At 43.4% G+C, this 21,051-nt stretch overlaps 1 protein-coding gene across 4 annotated transcripts in view; it reads left to right on the plus strand.

Moving 5' to 3' along the window:
- The window catches only part of RTN4 (reticulon 4), a 60,848-nt gene that overhangs the window by 14,501 nt on the left and 25,296 nt on the right, over positions 1-21,051 (plus strand). The window contains exons 2-3 of one of the 4 annotated variants that reach the window (XM_073553909.1): positions 418-474; positions 1,905-3,965. The exons of 2 other annotated variants lie outside the window; for them this stretch is intronic. In XM_073553909.1, the coding sequence (XP_073410010.1) occupies positions 418-474; positions 1,905-3,965 (2,118 nt within the window). Of the gene's footprint in view, positions 1-417; positions 475-1,904; positions 3,966-18,749; positions 18,903-21,051 lie in introns of those variants that run through there. One more of the 4 variants, XM_073553912.1, reaches the window with a different exon arrangement.

Here is a 21,051-nt window from a genome sequence, read left to right on the forward strand (position 1 = left end):
ATTGGGAATGTATGAGAAGTGTTTTCAAGTCAAAAACTCAGGTGTGATCATCTTGGCTTATCGTAAAGATAACATTGGGGAGATTAGTATTAGACTGCACATTTGCATTTTTACTACTTTAAAAAAAAAAGCAACAAACCCCACAGCACAATTTCGCATGACAACCACCTGTGGCACCCAATGAATCCTCCAGATTGGAGTCCGTCATAACTTTAGTCTTTCTGGTAGGAAGAATATGGCTGCATGCTATATTTAATTCCTCCCCCCCCCCCCCCCCCCATTAAAATGCAGTCACATCTTATTTTTTTTTTTTTTGAGATTGACATGCATTTTCCAGATTGATATTCTGCATCCGTTCTCTCTTCGGTGCGGAGCATGGTGTGTAATTCTGCTGAGTTCTTTGTGTTTGTTTTTCAGATGTGAACCTCTTTCCTATTCCTGCTTCATCTGCACCTCTGATGCACTCCTCTTCAGGCAAGTTCTGTACTTTCATGGCACTAACACTCTTGCTCTATAGCTGAAGGGCTAGATAAGCTTTCTATTCTCTAACTACATCCATGTGTACTGCTCACCACAGATTTTAGAACAGATGAACGTGTTACAGCTTACACTGCGGCTCTTTATCACCTTCAACACTATGAAGCCGCTCTTCATAAAAATTGTCTACACTAGTATGAAAGGCAATCGGCTGATCACCACATTCTCAACGCCCCCAGCCAAGAGTTGATGTTTCATGGGATGGGCTCAGCTGGCCAGACTTCTGTCCTTGCGTGGTTTCTGGAGGAAAAATGAACATGTAATATTTAGTGATGAGTGAACGTGCATGGATAAGGTGCTATCTGAGTATCTTGGGCGTGCTCGAGTAAAATGTTTGCGTCCCCGCGGCTGCATGTCTCACAGCTGTTAGACGGCCCCAACGCATGCAGCAATTGGGGACTTGAACATATTACTCGAGCACGCCCAAGATGCTTGGCTAACACCTTATCCAAGCTCGTTCACTCATCACAAGTAACATTACAAGGCCATCAGAGGGTTTTTTTCTTCCTGATCAGGGCACCATTCCCCCATGACATCTGTATTTCCCAATATGGCATAATGACATGGGTTTTCTTGACATCCCGTTCATCGGGTGTGGTTTGAGGGCCCATATGTCACATCTTTTTGCCAAGGTTAGCCTACATCTCTTCCCTAGCAATCATTACTGTACTTAGTTCATTCATATGGCAGTAGGGAAAAAAAATCCATAAAAAGACAATGTCGGGCCCTTTTCATGATAAAGATTTAGTCTAGAGTCGTACAACTGACGCACATATGTAAACGGATTCATGCGTAAGTGATAGGGGCCTATTGTAAAAAGTCATATGGCAGTATCCTATACAGTGGAAGGGACAAAAAGACATACAACCTCCCCCACTTGGGTTACTCGGGGACCGTGTATGTTAAACATGGGAAAAACACTTGCATAAATGTGAAACGTATCTCTAGGGCTCCACCTATCCATAATGCCATATATTGTTTACCAGGAGATTAGTGAAGGAAGATTTATGTAACTCACTGTTTTCAAAACTCCAGCCATTACAACCCCATAAAAAAAATTCATGATTTCAGGATTTTCTTACTATTGCACAGGTAATGGAATAATTATCAAGGTGTTAGACATTGCTACAGGTTCTCTCACCTGTGCAATCAATATGAAGGAAATCCTGAATCATATGTTGGTGGCCCTGAGGACTGGAGTTCAGGAAACAGTGATGGAACTCATTGGTAAAATCTGTGGTGACTGGTACCGATCTGTTAGAGACATTGACATAATCTCAGTCTTTTATCTCTTGCATGTTGAGATTACTGTGACGTAACTTGCTTCTGTCTTCTACTGACCTTTCCTTTTCTGTTCGTCGTCACAGACATTGTAATGGATTTGCAGCAGCCTTCTAGCACTATGCCTTCTGACCAAGAGAAGCTTCCATCTTTGCTGCCTGAGTCTTCTTTCCTTCATTCTTTGCCTCTTCTTTCTGCCAATTCTTCCAAAGAGCAGCTTGTCGGGTTTCCTGTTGACTCCACTACACAAGAAGCTTTTAAAGATCTCATTAGTGATGAGCATTCAATGTCAAGGACCATAGATGATTTCCCTGTAGTAGAGAAGTTGAGTAGTGGCAGGGAATGTTATTTTGCTGAAGTCACAGACCACAAAGACAAAATGGAGGATCTTTTCTATTCTGAGAGAGGTCATGCTATCGAACACCCAACATCTATTCCTGAATTTGCTTCTGCTGACCCCACAAGATTATTTGGGCAGTCTGCTAAAGAGATGTTTTCAGGAATGCTTAAATCTGTTGGGCCACCTCACGAAGAGTTTACAGATTTCAAAGAAGGTCTTGATGAACAGTATGTGGATTTTAAGCCTATTGCAAGCAAAGGGGGCCACGGTGTTGAATTTGCACTAAAAGATGCTTCTGTAGACCTTAAAAGCAACATTGCTATGCTGAATTTTGAATCCACTGAAAAATATAATGAAGAAAGGGATGTAGATATATCGGATGATATTTCTCCAGCCTCGCCTGAGGCAACATCAGATTCCTCAAATTATGAAATCTTTGCTCCTTTACAGCAGACAAATCCATTTGCGTTTGGCGGAAATCAAGTGTCTGACAACATAACTGATGAGAAAAAAATGGAAGAATGTAAGTCTTACATCCCTTCTTCTCGCCTAGGTTCAAATGTTGCAACAGTTAACCCATTCCTTGTTGACCAAGAAGTCGACTATGTTACGACTAATGTACATGGAAGCGCTGCGAGCAAACCTGAAGGGCTTACTCCAGATATCGTACAAGAGGCATATGAAAGTGACATTGGTGTACCTAAGCTCTCCTATGAACCAAAAATTGATTTGGTGCAAACTTCTGCTAATGTTTCACAAGAAAATGTCAGTCCTTCAGTACAGAATGTGGCACTGTTTGAGGATTCAGATACGGTTTCCTCACCGATTTTGCCTGACATTGTCATGGAAGCTCCCCTCACATCAGCTTCTGTTAGTCTTGATGCTGTGGCCCCTCAGCCTGACGTCTCACCTGTTGGACGCATAACCCCTGTGAATGAAGAAAAGCTAAAGTTTGAGTCTGAAAAGCCACCTTCTTATGAAGAAGCTATCAATAAAGCAAGCTCAAAAGCACAGGAACAAGTTCCCGTCCATGTGGAAGCTGTAAAGGAGGCACCAGTAGAGCTAGAAACGTCATACATATCTATAGCGTGTGACCTCGTGAAGGAAACCATTCCAGAGCAGGTGGCTACTGATTTCTCAAAGGCCTTAAAGAGTGAGTTTGACTCTCAGTTTGCCTCACACTTTGATGAAAGCTCCCCAGAGTCTGAACAAAGCGAACCTTCATACAAGCTCTGGGAAGCTGAAGTGATTTCTAAGGAAGCTGCTAATCCAATGTTGGGTACTGAACACAACATTGCCTCAGAAAAGGAACAGATAAGTGATCTAAAATGGAAGGACTTTTCACCGGTCAAGTCAAACCTACAGTCCTACAGCTCTGAGAATGTGTCTGATATTGTAGCAGAGGAACCAGTTGCCCAAATATTGAAACCAGAGAAGCGTCACCAAATGGAAGAATTTGAAACGATTGATAACTTCAAAGACTTTGAGATTCCATCCACTATTGCACCTATTAAAGAGATTTCTGCGCCTTCTAGTGACATACAAGTAGGTACTAAGGTGCCAAAATGGTTGGAAGACAAGATCCCGAAGGAACAGCCTAAGGTGAAGGAAGAAGTGTTTGTGAAGGACAAAACTGAAAGTTTTGATAATATAGTGGACTTGAGCAAAGCAGAGTCTGATCCAGTCATCATTGGAAAACCTGTTTCTAAGCCTCTGACACCTGCAAAAGAAACTAGTGTTGACAGTAAAGATAAAGATGGTTCTCCATCTACTGTTTCTCCAGCATCTGGCAAATTCCAGAATTCAGGTAATGATTGTCATGTTCTGCCAGTCTTTGAGCTTAGTTAATATTTTACTAACGGTGTGTGCATGTGTCTCTAGGTTTCCTCTCCACCATACTTTAAAGGGGCTCTGCCGGCACAGAAGGACAGTTTAAACGAAGTCCCTCAGTGCTTCCGAGCATGCTCGGGTTCTAACAGTAACTTTGGCTTGCTCAAAAATATGTTCGAGTCCCCGTGGATGCATGTCTCGCGGCTGTTCGACAGCTGCAACACATGCAGGGATTGCTTAACAAAATGGCAATCTCTGCATGTGTTGTGGCTGTCAAACCGCCGCTGGGGACTCAAACATATTTAGCACACCAAAGTCACTTGGTTAGCACCCGAGCATGCTCAAATAACACCATGTCTTTGCATGTTTATTCCTCACTAGTGGAGATAGATGGAAACCAAGCAATTGGGAAGGTGTACACACGTCGTCAAAACTGTTGGTACCCCTTGTTTGACAAAAAAAACCACAATGGTGACAGAAATAACTTCAATCTGACAAGTAATAAATAAATCTATGAAAATAAACAAATGAAAGTCAGACATTGCTTTTCAACCATGCTTCTACAGAATTTTTAAAACAAAACTCATGAAATGGGCTTGGACAGAAATGATGGTACCCTTAACTTAATATTTTGTTGCACAACCTTTTGAGGCAATCACTGCAATCAAATGATTCCTGTAACTGTCCATGAGACTTCTGCACCCCTCAACAGGTATTTTGGCCCACTACTCAAGAGCAAACTGCTCCAGTTGTCTCGTGTTTGAAGGTTGCCTTTTCCAGATGGCATGTTTCAGCTCTTTCCACAGATGCTCAATAGGATTTAGGTCAGAGTTCATAGAAGGCCACTTCAGAATAGTCCAATGTTTTCCTCTTAGCCATTCTTGGGTGTTTTGTAGCTGTGTGTTTTGGGTCATTATCCTGTTGCAAGATCCATGACCTGCAACTGAGACCAAGTTTCTGACACTGGGCAGGACATTTCTTCTCTAGAATCCCTTGATAGTCTTGAGATTTCATTGTACCATGCACAGATTTTAGACAACCTGTGCCAGATGCAACAAAGCAGCCCCAGAACATAACAGAGCCTCCTCCATGTTTCACAGTAGGTACAGTGTTCTTTTCTTGATATGCTTCACTTTTCCATCTGTGAACATAGAGCAGATGTGCCTTGTCAAAAAGTTCCATTTTTGTCTCTTCTGTCCATAGGACTTTCTCCCAGAAGCTTTGTGGCTTGTCAACATGTAGTTTGGCAAATTCCAGTCTGGCTTTTTTATGATTTATTTTTATTTATTTATTTTTTTTTTCTCAACAATGGTGCCCTCCTTGTTCGTCTCCCATGAAGTCCACTTTAGCTCCTACAACGACGGATAGTTCGATCTGACACTGATGTTCTTTGAGCTTGAAGTTCACCTTTTAAGGCATTTTTCACACATCAGTTTTTCTTGTCAGTCTAAATCCGCCAAAATAGCGGAAAACTGATCCGCAGGCAGACTGACAGGAACGGGTGTCACCGGAATGGCGGATGTACGGATCCACCGATGGTTAAAATTTAAAGGAACCCTCGCAGAGAGCGTATCGGCGCGATATAGCAGAGTACCTGCATGTTGGAGCGGGGGTCCATGGCTGCGATATGAAGGCATCGCGCGATGAAGTCGCGGGAGTACAGCAGTGAAGGTATCGCGCGATAATGGCTGAAGTCGCGGGAGTACGGCAGGGAAGGTATGTACAGAGAGAGAAATTTCATCCAGCAGCGAGACTTGATTCAGGGTTAAAAGGGGAAAATGCGGATCCGGACAGCAAAAAAATGTTGCATGGTCCGTTTGGTGATCTCGGCGGACGCCAAAAATACGGACGCAACGGACGATCATCAGTCAAAATCCGCTGATAATGAAAGTCAATGGGGAAAAAAACGGATCCGCCAATAAAAATGGCGGATCTGTTTTTTTGGCAAATCGGCGGATCTTGACTGATTGTGAAAAACTGAAGTGTGAAACAGGCCTAATCTGTTTAGAAGTTTTTCTGGGCTCTTTTGTTATCTTTCTCTTTGATTTGTCATCAATTTTCCTCCTGCGGCCACGTCCAGGGAGGTTGGCTACAGTCCCATGGAGCTTAAATTTCTGAATAATATGTGCAACTGTAGTCACAGGAGCATCAAGCTGCTTGGAGATGGTCTTATAACTTTCTACATGTTTGTCTATCATTTTCTTTCTAATCTCCTGAGACAACTTTCCTCCGCTTCCTCTGGTCCTTGTTGAGTGTGATACACACCATGTCACCAAACAGCACAGTGAGTATCTGTAGCCCTCTGTACATGTCCACTCACTGACTCCAAGATTGTAGACACCTGTGATGTTAATTAGTAGACTCGCCTTCATTTAACATGTCCCTTTTTTCACTTTCAGGGGTACCATGATTTCTGTCCAGGTCTATTTCATGAGGTTTGTTTTTTAAAAGTCTGCAGAAGCATGGTTGAAAACCCATGTTTGACTTTCTTTTGTTCATTTTCATAGATTTTATTTACTATTGATTTTTGTCATATTCAAGTTCTTCCTGTGACCATTGTGGGTTTTTCTGTCATTAAATGAGGGGTACCAACAATTTTGACCGTGTGTGTGTATGTACATGATTGGCCCCGCCATGAAGCACTGAGCGCCTGTACTTAGTCTGAACAGTCATTTTGTGCTCATAGTCCCTTAAGCTTTATTTGGAGGCCTCTACTAATCTACCTGTAAAACATTGTGCTGAGTCTCTTGTACTTTGTTCTATTTTCATGCTGGTCTTCAGGGAAAACAGTTGTCTATGTTGATGGAGCTTGTTGTTTCTCCCAAGGCCATCTCTGTAAACAGGGAGAGTGTTGTGTTGTTATGGCTGCCTGATTAATAGGAACCTGACAGCCATTTCATGCTGCCCACGGGACTACAGACTGGTCCCCTCATTACAGGAGGCTACGACACCTAGTCTGGCTGGCATGGCAAAGGATTGGGTTTGTAGGAAGAGTCGTCCATTGGGCAGCTCCTTTAGGCATTTCCCCACCTGCTATTAGAGGTTACTTGAACATGGGGAAAAAATGTTGGAAACGCCTTCTGTTAAGGCCACGTGCACACATTGAGTATTTAGGGAGGTTTTTTACCTCAGCATCTGTAAGCCAAAACCATGAGTGGGTGATAAATACAGAAGTGGTGATGTGTTTCTATTCTACTTTTCCTTTGTTCCACTCCTGGTTTTGGCAAATACTGAGGTAAAAAACTCACCAAATACTCAATGTGTGCACGTGGCCATAAACTTCTCGCTTTTGTTTTAATCATGTGCAAAAAAAAAAAACCCCAAAAAAACTGTATTGTGTGAACTTACACATAGTTTGCAGAACAGTCAGCATGTTCTTATAACGATTAGCCTTGCTCACATATAGAACACCGGTGTTACACTTTCTCCTAACCGGTAGGGCGGAAAATCACAATCTTTATGGCACCAGCATATTCTACAGCACTTCACATTTCAGAGGTTACAGGTACTAACTAAATTGGATGTAAAAATTAACAACTTAGACAATCAGGCTAAACAATCCTGTGAAGAAAAAGCTGTGGAAAGTGCACGGTCCAGCCACTCTTTCCCGTAAATGGAGTAGTAGGCATGATCCAGCTGGTATCGGTGCATTGGGTGCGGGGGGAAGGGATGAGGTTCTGAGAAATAATGCTAGGCCAGGAGTTCACTTATAAAATGAGATGGCTTTGCTTATATTTTCATGGCACGGTTAGTGACTGCCCACTACTGAACAACCCCTTTTATTAGGGTGCATGCCCACCATCAGGATTTGCTGCAGTTTTGCCACCACTCACAGTAGTATATATGCAGCATCAAAACCGCAGCGACCAGATGTTACATCATAGTGGATGCGATTTCTGGAAATTCCCTTGTCCACTGTGCGTCTGCAGATAACTTGAGGGAAACTGTGAACACGTGTATATTTACCTGCGTGATTAGAAAGCAGCGTTTTGGATGCAGCAAAAATGCGCTGTATCCAAAACGCTACTAATCCTGATCGTGAGCGCATAGCCCAGTGTGCGGCATAAATTAAAAAATAAATGCAAAAACAATAAAGTATACTACTCTGGACCGTTGCCCTTCGTCCACTATTAGACTTCTGTCTCCTGATTTAAGATTTTAAATGGGCAGGAGAGGGCAGACCCTTTTTTTTTTTTTTTTTTTTTTTTTTTTTTTTTTTTTTTTTTTTTCTTCTTGACACTGGACGTACTGGTATGTCCACTGTCATGTTCCACTTGCTGCTGTTAATCCCTTAAATGCTGCTGTCTGTTTCTGACAGCGGCATTTAACATGCTTAGTCCTGGCGGTGTGCTCTTCCACGCACCCATTATTTTTAAGGTAGCTGTAGAATAAAGTACGTGTTTTTTTTTTTTGTTTTTTTTTTTTTACCGTCATTAAAAACAATACTCTAGAATTGTATAAGAAATAAATTTTAGTTTTTCTGCTTCTGTAAAGATAAGAAAAATCTAAATGTCAAATTTGCATTTTCAGTTGCCACAACTCTGCCAAAAATGCAATATTAGCGTTCAAAATGTCATATGTACCCCAAAATGGTAAGAGAAAAAGCCTTCACAAAGCTCCAAGTAAAATCTCGGACTGGTCAGACCTGGAGAATCGTATTGTCTGGTGTTTTTTTTTTTTTTTTTTCCACACAATCTATGCTGCTGTAGAAACAAGAACAAAAACACAATAGCTGAATTGCATTTCTTTCCACAATTTTACCGCCCTTGAATCCCCACTCCAATTTTTTTGAGTTCATTGTATGTTGACTTTCAAGGTGTCATTGAAAACTTCAACTCATCCCGCAAAAAGAAGCCGCTATACAGTTACTTCAACGGAAAAAATCAAAGTTATCGCTCTCGAAAGAAGGCGAGGAAAAACCAACTGAAGGCATGAAGGACGTTATCCTTATAATGAACACGTGCTAGCAAGCAAAACTAATATACGCAGCTGAGGGAACATGACGCCAGGTTTCTCTTGGGTGTTCTCACAGCGCCCCCTACAGGCCATTCATTTAGTATTGTGCATATGATCTACTCTGTTTATGGGTCAGGCTCTGTACACACATGGGAGAGACCTGTCAACAAATGGGTGCAGGAAGAAGCTGTCTGGGGGCACGTCATACTAGTCAAACCGGTGTTTTTTGTTTTTTTTCTAAAACTATGCGATTTAAGAGAGACGTACCTGGATGCGATGGCACAGCCTGCCTCGGATTCCTGGTGCCTGAAGTTTGGGCAGCATGAATCCAGTGACTGTTTCCCTTTAACCCCTTTGGTGCATGTGGTCACAAGTGTATGTCCACACTGGTGTCTGTGTGGCGAGGGTTCGGGAGCTGATTCCTCTCCACATTCGGAACATGCTGACAAGTATAACTAACATCTGTCCTTTACTAGCCGGAGCCGATCGCGGCTGCCATTCTGACAACATTTACATGGCAGTGCGGTTACTTCATAGGAGACCGTCACTTACACACTGTGCACAGCCTTGTTGTGCTATTGCAGTATGTAGTACAAATGCCTTAACCCCTTCATGACCCAGCCTATTTTGACCTTAATGACCTGGCCATTTTTTGCAATTCTGACCAGTGTCCCTGTATGAGGTAATAACTCTGGAACGCTTCAACGCATCCTAGCGATTCTGAGAGTTTTTTCGTGACATATTGGGCTTCATGTTAGTGGTAAATTTAGGTCAATTTTTGCGTTTTATTTGTGAAAAAATCAGATATCTGGGACAAATTTTGAAAATGTTGCAATTCTCAAATTTTGAATTTTTATTCTGTTAAACCAAAGGGTTATGTGACACAAAATAGTTACTAAATAACATTTCCCACATGTCTACTTTACATCAGCACAACTTTGGAAACAAAATTTTTTTTTTTGTTAGGAAGTTATAAGGGTTAAAAGTTGACCAGCGATTTCTCATTTTTACAACAAAATTTACAACCATTTTTTTTTTTTTTAGGGACCACCTCACATTTGAAGTCACTTTGAGGGGTCTATATGGCAGAAAATACCCAAAAGTGACACCATTCTAAAAACTGCACCCCTCAAGCTACTCAAAACTACATTCAAGAAGATTATTAACCCTTCAGGTGCTTCACAGGAACTAAAGAAACGTGGAAGGAAAAAATGGACATTTTAATTTTTCCAACACAAATTTTTTTAGCATCATTTTTTTTCATTTTCACATGGGCAACATGATAAAATGGATCCTAAAATTTGTTGGGCAATTTCTCCTGAGTACACCGATACCTCATATGTGGTTATAAACCACTTTTTGAGCGCACGGCAGGGCTCAGAAGGGAAGGAGCTCCATTTGACTTTTTGAATGGAAAATATGCTGGAATATTTAGCGGTTGCCATGTCACGTTTGGAGAGCCCCTGTGCGCCTAAACATTGGAGCTCCTCCACAAGTGACCCCATTTTGGAAACTAGACCCTCCAAGGAACTTATCTAGATGCATAGTGATCACTTTGAACCCCCAGGTGCTTCACAAATTGATCTGTAAAAAAAGTATTTTTTTTTTTCACACATCTTTTAGCCTCAGTTTTTTTCATTTTTCCATGGGCAACAGGATAAAATGGATCCTTGTTGGGCAATTTCTCCTGAGTACACCGATACCTCATATGTGGTCATAAACCACTGCCTGGGCGCACGGCAGGACCCGGAAGGGAAGGAGCGCCATTTAACTTTTTGAATGAAAAATTAGCTCCAATCGTTATTGGACACCATGTCGCGTTTGGAGAGCCCCTGTGTGCCTAAACAGTGAAAACCCCCCCACAAGTGACCCCATTTTGGAAACTAGACCCCTTAAGGAACTTATCTAGACGTGTAGTGAGCACTTTGAACCCCCAAGTGCTTCTCAAAAGTTTATAACGTAGAGCAGTGAAAATAAAAATCATTTTTTTTCTTCAATTTTTTTTTAGCACGCAATTTTTTATTTTCACATGGCTAACAGGAGAAATTGGACCATAAAAGTTGTTGTCCAGTTTGTCCTGAGTACGCTGGTACCCCATATGTGGGGGGGGAACCACTGTTTGGGCGCACGGCAGGGCTCAGAAGGGAAGGAGCGCCATTTAGCTTTTTGAAATAAAAATTAGCTCCAATCGTTAGAGGACACCATGTTGTGTTTGGAGAGCCCCTGTGTGCCTAAACTTTGGAGCACCCCCACAAATGACCCCATTTTGGAAACTAGACCCCCTAATGAACTTATCTAGATACATAGTGAGCACTTTGAACCCCCAGGTGCTTCACAGAAGTTTATAACGCAGAGCCGTGAAAATAAAAAAAAATTGTTTTTTTCTTAAGAAAAATATTTTTTAGTCCGCAATTTTTTTTATTTTCACAAGGAGAAATTGGACCCCAAAAGTTGTTGTACAGTTTGTCCTGAGTACACTGGTACCCCATATGTGGGTTGGAACCATTGTTTGGGCACACGGCAGGGCTCGGAATGGAAGTAGTGACGTTTTGAAATGCAGACTTTGATGGAATAGTCTGCGGTCGTCGTTACGTTTGCAGAGCCCCTTATGTGCCTAAACAGTGGAAACTCCCCACAAGTGACCCCATTTTGGAAACTAGACCTTCCAAGGAACTTATCTAGATGTGTTGTGAGCACTTTGAACCTCCAAGTGTTTCACAGAAGTTTATAATGCAGATGTGAAAATGAAAAAAAATTTTTTCCACAAAAATAATTTTTTAGCCCCCAATTTTTTATTTTACCAAGGGTAACAGGAGAAATTAGTCCCCAAAAGTTGTTGTGCAATTTTTCCAGAGTACGCTGATACCCCATATGTTGGGGTAAACCACTGTTAGGGCATACGTCGGGGCTTGGAAGGGAAGGAGCACCGTTTGACTTTTTGAACGCAAAATTGGCTGGAATCAATGGTGGCACCATGTTGCGTTTGGCGACCCCTAATGTGCCTAAACAGTGGAAACCCCTTAATTCTATCTCCAACCCTAACCCCAACACACACCTAACCCCAACCCTAGCCATAACCCTAATTGCAACCCTAACCCTAATGGAAAAATAAAATTATTTTCTTTATTTTATTAGTTGTGCCTACCTATGGGGGTGATAATCAGGGGGTTTATTTACTTTTTATTTCATTTTGATCACTGTGAGAGTGATCAAAATGAAAGAATGGAATCTGCAGCCGGCAGATTCGGGCGGGCGCACTGTGCATGCGCCTGCCATTTTCCAGGATGGTGGCGCCCATGATCCGGACCCGCGGGACACCGGGAGCGACGGGGGGACTCAGAAGGGAAGGTACCTGGGGGGGAATCGGAAGCTGGCGGGGAGGGGGGGGGGCAGATGATGACACCGGCGGCAGATCACCGCTGTCATTCAGTGGCGGGGGGGCGATCGCCGGTGGGGGGAGGGGGTCAGATCGGTGTCACCAGCCATGTCCAATGCTACTGCAGCATTGGCCATGGCTGGATTGTAATATTTCATCAATTTTCATTGATGAAATATTACTATCGCTCTGATTGGCTATTAAAAGTGAAACAGCCAATCAGAGCGATCGTAGCCTCGTGGTGGCGAAGCCACGCCCCCTGTGGTGAATTACAAAGCCCCCTGTACCTGCGGGTCAGGTGACCTTTTATTGACCCTGGTCACCCAACCCGCACGGGGGCTTTGAAGTCATGACACAGGGTGTGCGTCATGGGTCGGATTGGCACAGACTTTCATGACTCAAACGCTGTCACAGGTCGGGAAGGGGTTAAGATTAAAAAAATGTGTGCTGGGGGCTGAAATTCCAACCCCCCCATTTAAAGGAAAAAAAAAAAGTTTGCTATTCCTGTAACCCTTTAAAATCCAGTTTATGAATTTAACCTGCAGTAACCCATACGGGAAACTCAGAGGGGGAAGAAAAAGATTGAAGTTTTACAGTCTCCACCTCCCTAAGGAAAACAGTATTTTTATTGTATGTACCCACAGACGACATCAATGAAAGGTAAAAATGTTAGGGGTCTTGGAAAACACTTGTGAATTTCAGTAATCGTACTGATCGTCAATCCAGGTCATTTTTACCGCACAACAAATGCCCTAAAAAGCAAAACTTTATAAACCATGGCGTATTTGCCTATTTTTTCACCACTTTACCAACCTTGGCGTTTTTTTCCCCCCCTCATTTGTTAGTTTAGTGGTGGTATTCAAAATAACTCTTCCTGCAAAAAACGAGCTCCCTTGTGGCTATGTTGGCAGAAAAACTTAGAAAACCAAAGTTATGGCTCTCGGAAGAAGGGTTCGGGCAAAACTAAAAAATTGCTTGGGAAGTGATTTAAAAAAAAAAAAAATTACCGGTGTATATAGATGGCAATTTTAGACTTTTTTTTTTTTTTTTTTCTTCCCTAGGCTCCTTAAGTGGGAGTGGGCAAAAGGTTGTCTATTTTTAAAAACTGCAGCATCTCCACTTCTTGTGGTAGTGTGGGTGTAGAAATTTGTGACTGTAGCGCCACCTGCAGTTCAGTAAGGAATACTACACAATCTAGAAAAATATATCGGAGGTAGTGTGTGTGTATATTATTATTATTATTATTATTTATTGTTATAGCGCCATTTATTCCATGGCGCTTTACATGTGAGGGGGGTATACATAAAAACAAGTACAATAATCTTAAACAATACAAGTCATAACTGGTACAGGAGGAGAGAGGAGCCTGCCCGCGAGGGCTCACAATCTTCAAGGGATGGGTGATAATACAGTAGGCGAGGGTAGAGCTGGTCGTGCAGCGGTTTGGTCGATCGGTGGTTACTGCAGGTTATAGGCTTGTCGGAAGAGGTGGGTCTTCAGGCTCTTTTTGAAGGTTTCGATGGTAGGTGAGAGTCTGATATGTTGTGGTAGAGAGTTCCAGAGTAGGGGTGATGCGCGAGAGAAATCTTGTATGCGATTGTGGGAAGAGGAGATAAGAGGGGAGTAGAGAAGGAGATCTTGTGAGGATCGGAGGTTGCGTGCAGGAAAGTACCGGGAGACGAGGTCACAGATGTATGGAGGAGACAAGTTGTGGATGGCTTTGTATGTCATGGTTAGGGTTTTGTAATGGAGTCTCTGGGCAATTGGGAGCCAGTGAAGGAATTGACAGAGGGGAGAAGCTGGGGAATAGCGGGGGGACAGGTGGATTAGTCGGGCAGCAGAGTTTAGAATAGATTGGAGGGGTGCGAGAGTGTTTGAGGGGAGGCCGCAGAGCATGAGGTTGCAGTAGTCAAGGCGAGAGATGATGAGGGCATGGACTAGGGTTTTTGCAGATTCTTGGGTGAGGAATGAACGGATGCGTGAAATATTTTTGAGTTGAAGTCGGCAGGAAGTGGAAAGGGTTTGGATATGTGGTTTGAAGGAGAGATCAGCATCAAGGATTACTCCGAGGCAGCGAGCTTGTGGGACTGGGGAGAGTGGGCAGTCATTTACTGTAATTGATAGGTTCGTAGGGGGGGTCACGTGAGATGGGGGAAAGATGATGAATTCTGTTTTGTCCATGTTGAGTTTCAGATATCTAGTGGAGAAGAAGGATGAAATAGTGGACAGACATTGAGGGATTCTGGTTAGTAGGGAGGTGATATCTGGTCCAGAGATGTAGATCTGTGTGTCATCAGCATAAAGATGATACTGAAAGCCATGAGATTCTATGAGCTGTCCCAGGCCAAAGGTGTAAATAGAGAACAGCAGGGGCCCTAGGACTGAACCTTGTGGGACTCCGACAGATAGGGGGCGAGGTGAGGAGGTGGTGTGTGAGTGGGAGACGCTGAATGTCCGGTCTGTTAGGTATGATGAGATCCAGGAGAGGGCCAAGTCTGTGATGCCGAGGGATGAGAGGGTCTGTAATAATAGGGAATGGTCCACTGTGTCAAAGGCAGCCGACAGGTCCAGGAGGAGGAGGACAGAGTAGTGTCGCTTGCTCTTGGCAGTTAAGAGGTCATTGGTGACCTTAGTAAGGGCAGTTTCAGTGGAGTGGTGTGACCGGAAGCCAGATTGTAAGCGGTCGAAGAGGGAGCAAGAAGAGAGATGGGAGGACAGTTCAAGGTAGACGTGTTGTTCCAGTAGCTTGGAGGCGTATGGGAGAAGTGATATAGGGCGATAGCTAGATGCAGAGGATGGGTCAAGAGAGGGCTTTTTGAGGATCGGTGTGATGGAGTCATGTTTAAAGCTTGAGGGGAAAACACCAGTTGTTAGGTTGAAGAGATGGGTTAGGGTTGGGATGAAGACTGTGGTGAGGTTTGGGATGAAGTGGGATGGGATCGGGTCGAGTGCACAGGTGGTGAGATGTGATCTTGAGAGTAGAGTGGAGAGTCGATCTTCTGTAATGGTGGAGAAGTTGGTTTTGAAGGTGGAGGGCTGGGAAGTCGGGAGGAAGGGCTCTGGGGGTTGTTGACCAAAACTGTCCCTGATGTTATCAATTTTCTGCTTGAAAAATGAGGCAAAGTCTTCAGCTGAGATGAGTGGGGAGGGAGGAGGTGCTGGGGGGCGGAGGAGAGAATTGAAGGTGTTGAATAACTGTTTAGGGTTGTGAGACAGGGAGGATATGAGAGATGAGAAGTAGGTTTGTTTAGCTGTGGCGAGTGTGGTCTTGAAAGTAGTGAGGGACTGTTTGAATGCGATGAAATGCTCGTTGGAGTGGGATCTTTTCCATCTGCGCTCAGCAGCCCTGGAAGCTCGCCTCAGCTCTTTGGTCAGGCTGGTGTGCCAGGGCTGTCTGTTGATTTTGCGAGTTTTGGTATGTGTAAGTGGGGCAGCGGATTCCAAAGCTACAGCTATTGTGGTGTTATATAGAGCGGCAGCGTCATCCGCATTGTGTAAGGAACTTATATCTGTAAGAGGGAGGAGGGATTCGGAGAATGAGTGTAGGTCAAGGTGTTTAAGATTCCTGCGAGGGTGTGAAAGTTTGTGGGGTGGGGATTGTAGACATGGAGTGAAGAGGGAAGAGAATGTGAGCAGGTTGTGGTCAGAGAGAGGAAGAGGTGAGTTAGAGAGGTTAGATAGGGAGCAGAGGCGGGTGAAGATGAGGTCCAGTGTGTGGCCATCTTTGTGGGTGGCTGTAGGTATATAAAATATATATAATTTTTTTTTTTTTTTTTTAATCTGGCCACTGTTTTGTTTTATGAAATGTTAGTTTATAAAGGCTACATGGAAGATCATGAATGAAAACCGCTTCTGCTCTATGATCATCATAATCATTATTCCCACCACACAGTGATTAAAAAAGTGAATCGTGCCTATGATCTGCCTTGAATCATATAATAAAATAATCATCTCTTTATATAGCGCCAACATATTCCGCAGCGCTTTAGTTTGCACACATCATCGCTGTCCCCATGGGGCTCACAATCTAAATTCCCTATCGATATGTCTTTGGAGTGTGGGAGGAAACCGGAGAACCCGGAGGAAACCCACACAAAACACAGGGAGAACATACAAACTCCTTGCCGATGTTGTCCTTGGTGGGATTTGTACCTTGGACCCCAGCGCTGAAAAGCAACAGTGCTATTCACTGAGCCACCGCGCATTGCTAACCACTGAGCCACTGTGCATATCAGTCAATGTGTCCAAACATTTTTTTTTTGAAGCTTATTTGTTCAGCATACTCTTCGGCTTGATCACACCTTGCTTGAGAAGGGAGGTGGGTCTTCTAGATTCTAGTGCGATTTCTCTATTGCTCCTAGTACTGTGTGGAGGGTTTGACGTTCTGACCCATCTGCCTTGGAATGAGTAGAGCATAAGTGGATTTATAGATGTATGGGTTCTGTATTACGCCTCTAAAGGCAACCTGTCACACTGTACATGCAGGCCCATCTGTGGACACCATGGTGTAGTGAAGCAGAAGCTGAGCAGAATCCTATATTGGATTGTTGGAAAAAACGCAGTATAACTGCTGTTTGTATACACACATGAGTCAAGTGGGCGGTTCTACTAGTGATTGACAGCTATCTGTGCATATCGAATCATACAGTGAAGATTGTCAATCACTGAATCGGCTCGAATGTATGCAAACTGCAAGTTTTACTGAAACTCTTCCTGCAAAAAAAAAATCACATCTGATCAGCTCCCCCTGCTCTATAGCATTCTGCCTCCAGATCAGATAACATTTTCAACATGACAGGTTCCCTTTAAATAACTATAAAAAACTAATATAGAGCCATAATATTGGATGTATCAGGAATAAAGGGGGGCTGCCGACTGACCTCTCCCTCTTCTGTCCCTTATTAACCACATGCTGGACTTCACATACACTCCTGTCAGTGCAATCAAACGATTGGTCATATTAAAATTTTAACAGGTCCGATCATTTTTTATTTCCCCCCCCCCCCCCCCCCCCCCCCCCCCTTTGTCGACAGCTATGCGGAGAGTCAGATACCCATACGCATAATCACTTGGCCGGTAAGGATATGTGCACACGTAGTTTTTTTGGGTGTGCGGATTTTGGAGACAAAACCGCAGGTAAATCCGCAGGACAAAAGTCCTGCAGTTTTACACCTCATAATGGATGAGGTGTAAAACTGCAGTGTTTCTGCACCAAGCAATTGACATGCTGCGGATTGTAAACCGCAGCAAAACCACGCGGAAAAATCCGCAGCATGTGCACTGTGGTTTTTTTTTCCCATTGAACATAAAGGTACTGTATAACGCAGCAGAGTCTGCTGCGTTTCCGCAGAGCCAAAACCGCTGCGGAAACGCAGCAGATTTCACTTCGTGTGAACATACCCTAAATGCCACCAACATTAATGTAAGGTGAGGTTCACATTACCGTACTACAGCCATGTTTTCTGATCTGTATTACAAACACAGTTCCTGGCATGAAAAAAATATAGCCGCAATAGGTGTCCGTGGCCTTAGAGGGTCTGAACGAAGGTAATCAGCTATCAATAGGCTAGGTAGGGGCTAAATTATTGATTGGAACCCCACCAATCCTGAGAACGGGGCTCTGAAGAGCACCATCAGCATAGAATCCTATGGTCCAGTGTCTGCATATCCACTCCATTCACTGTAGGTGGGGGCAGCCGGCGTTGGTAAGCACCGTACTCGGCAATCTGCGACGGCCTTGTAGAGGGAGAATTGAGCTGTGGTGCATGTATTTGACAACTCAGATTGGGGATCTGTGTACTCAAGATCTCTAGTGGTCAGACCCTCAGTGATCACTGAATTACCCCTTTTTCAAATTGATCATGTTATATAGCACTGTGTACTTACAGTTGCTCATTTTGCCTTTCTACCCAGATAATTATTCTCTTTTTCATTAGTTCAGAGAAATCACTGATTTAAAAGCTGACTAGCTGAATCCCAAGCTCTGTAGAAACAGGAGGTCAATATTTCCCTGCAGGAGACATAAGTCACTGCAAAAGTACCTGGCAGAGGTGGAGGGAGCAGCTAGGTCAAGAGATGGGAATGATAACTGGACGGAAAAGAGACTTCCTGTTTCTGCAAAGAAAAGAATCAGCTGGGCAGAAGGGAAAATGAGCAATTGTAAGTACACAATGCTATATAATATGATGACTGCAATATATTAAGAGGATAAAACCTTTGATGGGAGGAGGAGGGCTTCTTTAACTTGGTACGCACCCTTTAACAAAAGTGGCCATAGACCTGAGTTAGGAAAGTGCTATATTATGTTGTAGTCAGTCACTGCTTGTCAGCAGAGGGGTTTTGGCTAGTGATCCCGGTGGCCGGCTCCTGTTTACATCACATGCTGCACGCCCATGTGGCAGTCAGGTGACCCTTGAGCACTGGAGCAGAGGGTAATCTGTCTGCTCGCCAGTCCACAGTCCGTGTGTGAGGCTTGCAGGCTGCGTCGGCTCTGCTGTAGGGGTATGCTGCAGATTTCATTGTAACCAAGGTCTTATTCTTCATCAGAGATGGCAGGCGAGCTGAGCACCTGGAGGAAAAGAGGTACAGGTTCTGTTCATGGGTTTTTTTTTTTGTTTTTTTTTGTTTGTGTGTTTTTTTTTTTCCATTTACCCTTGGAAATCGCAGCCGCTTGTTGCTTTACTGTTGTCCTTAGGAAAGGTTTAGTCTAAGACGTGGTAATCAGCTTTTGCCTCTGAGTATGTGCATTTTGCTGCAGCAACCAGAATTACAGATTTAATTTCTTTGTTTTTTTTTTTTCTTTGTTTTTTAACCATTTATTTTCCCACCACCTTTTATACAGTTTGCACCTTGGTTGTTCTGTGTTTTGCTGACATTCGGCCTTTACATGAAAATCATCTAGTATAATGTGCTCCCTGCTGGCACTAATCTGCCTCCCCTGCTGGCAAGGATGTGTCCATCATGGGTCACTCAGGACAGATATTGCTCACTTAGAATATGTGTTGCCCTTTATAAATTAACCCTTGCATTGATGTTCTGCTTGTCTATGTACAATACCTATCCAGTCTTGGAGTGATATAATTATTGCATATAATGTGTGGGGGTAGGGGGTGTGGACGGTGCAAAAAATGACCTCACAAGGGCGGTTTGTGACAAGGGATCAAGAAACCTTTGCTTTTGGCCCTGATTATCAGACTAAACTGCAATTTTTATGGAGGAATTAGTCTGCAGTGCAAAGGTCCATAACTCTGTGTTATTCCCCCACCCCCTCCTATTACTCCTAATCTTATCAAGTCATCAAGCACAAATGCTTAGGCGCATCTAGATGGGCTGGGAGTCTGTCACCAAATATTAGGGCTCATGCATATGGACGTCATAAATTCTCTCATCGGGACGATTTATGCTAACGACATTCTGATCGGAATGTAATCTGTGTCAGTGTAGTCTGATTCCCTTGGATGAGAAGATGGAGAGAGAATTTCTGTCTTCTCCATTGTCAGTCTGCGAAAATCGGACTGCACTTAGACGTCATCAGAGTGCAGGCCGATGTTTTCCGCAGACTCGTTGACTTCCATAGCCAAGTGTGATCTGAACATTGGATGAAACTCTGCCATTCTGCCCCACCCTGTCCAAGGAAAAAAAAATTCTGACGTGTGCCATAGAATATTATTGGTTCGAGTACGAAACTGTTTTATCAAATCACACTCATCCCTGATTGGCCGTGTCAACATGCCAGCCAGTACCCAGTAAATGGGCAAAAGCTTCTTTATTACGATATATGCTGCTGATGATGTAATCCTGTAAGGAGAGAATGGTTGTACTAACATTTCTTCTGTCCCCATAACATTTCACCTGTCCATGCAAGCACCCACCAGCCTCTATATGGACGAGCATCGCTTGTTGATGGGCCCGTCGCCCCATGTAAATGAACCTAAAGCCATGTTCACACGCTGAGTATTTGGTCAGTATTTTACCGCAGTATTTGGAAGTCAAAACCAGGAGTGGGTGATAAATCCAGAAGTGATGACGTGTTTCTATTATACTTTTCCTGTGATTGTTCCACTCCTGGTTTTGGCAAATACTGAAATAAAAAATGACCAAATACTGATGTGTGAACATGGCCTTAAGGTGCAGAAGAAATTTAAAGTGATATACACTAGGATTTTGCATTCTGGTTTTGATCCCATAGTTGAATTGTGAGAGGATATTCACATGTAGCAGCTTATGAGCTGTAAAATCTGCAGTGAATTACGCACAAAGAATTTAAGGCTCTGCAGTTACACAGTAACTGGAAAGTGTCTGCACTGAATACAGATTTTACCTCAGAACTGAGAATTTTGAGTTTCTGGCACAGAGAGAACCAAATCACTCAAACAAAATGTAAATGGCGGTTACTCCTTTTGAAATATCTGATCCTTTTTTTTGTTTGGGTAGATGAGGAGGAGGATGGGAGCGCTCAACCAAGCCGAGTGTTCCTATGTATGGGAGAGTCGGAGGATGTAGTCATCAGCCAAAACGGTCACTCGAGACCTTATATTTATGGATGCCCTCAATATTATTGAAAAGTTTGTTGTTTTTTTTTCTCTCCCCTCACCGCTATCCTCTCTGATCCTTCCTTCTCCAGGCAGTGAAATTAACCAGAGACATCTAGTAGTTGCGTTCCTGGTGAAATAACCATGTACCTCAAGCAGAGGTGTATCTAGGCTTTCTGGCACCCGGGGCAAGAATTTTG

Source organism: Dendrobates tinctorius, unplaced genomic scaffold (genome assembly GCF_039654945.1).
Source record: "Dendrobates tinctorius isolate UK_male_01 unplaced genomic scaffold, ASM3965494v1 ptg000203l, whole genome shotgun sequence".
Classification (NCBI taxonomy): Eukaryota; Metazoa; Chordata; class Amphibia; order Anura; family Dendrobatidae; genus Dendrobates; species Dendrobates tinctorius.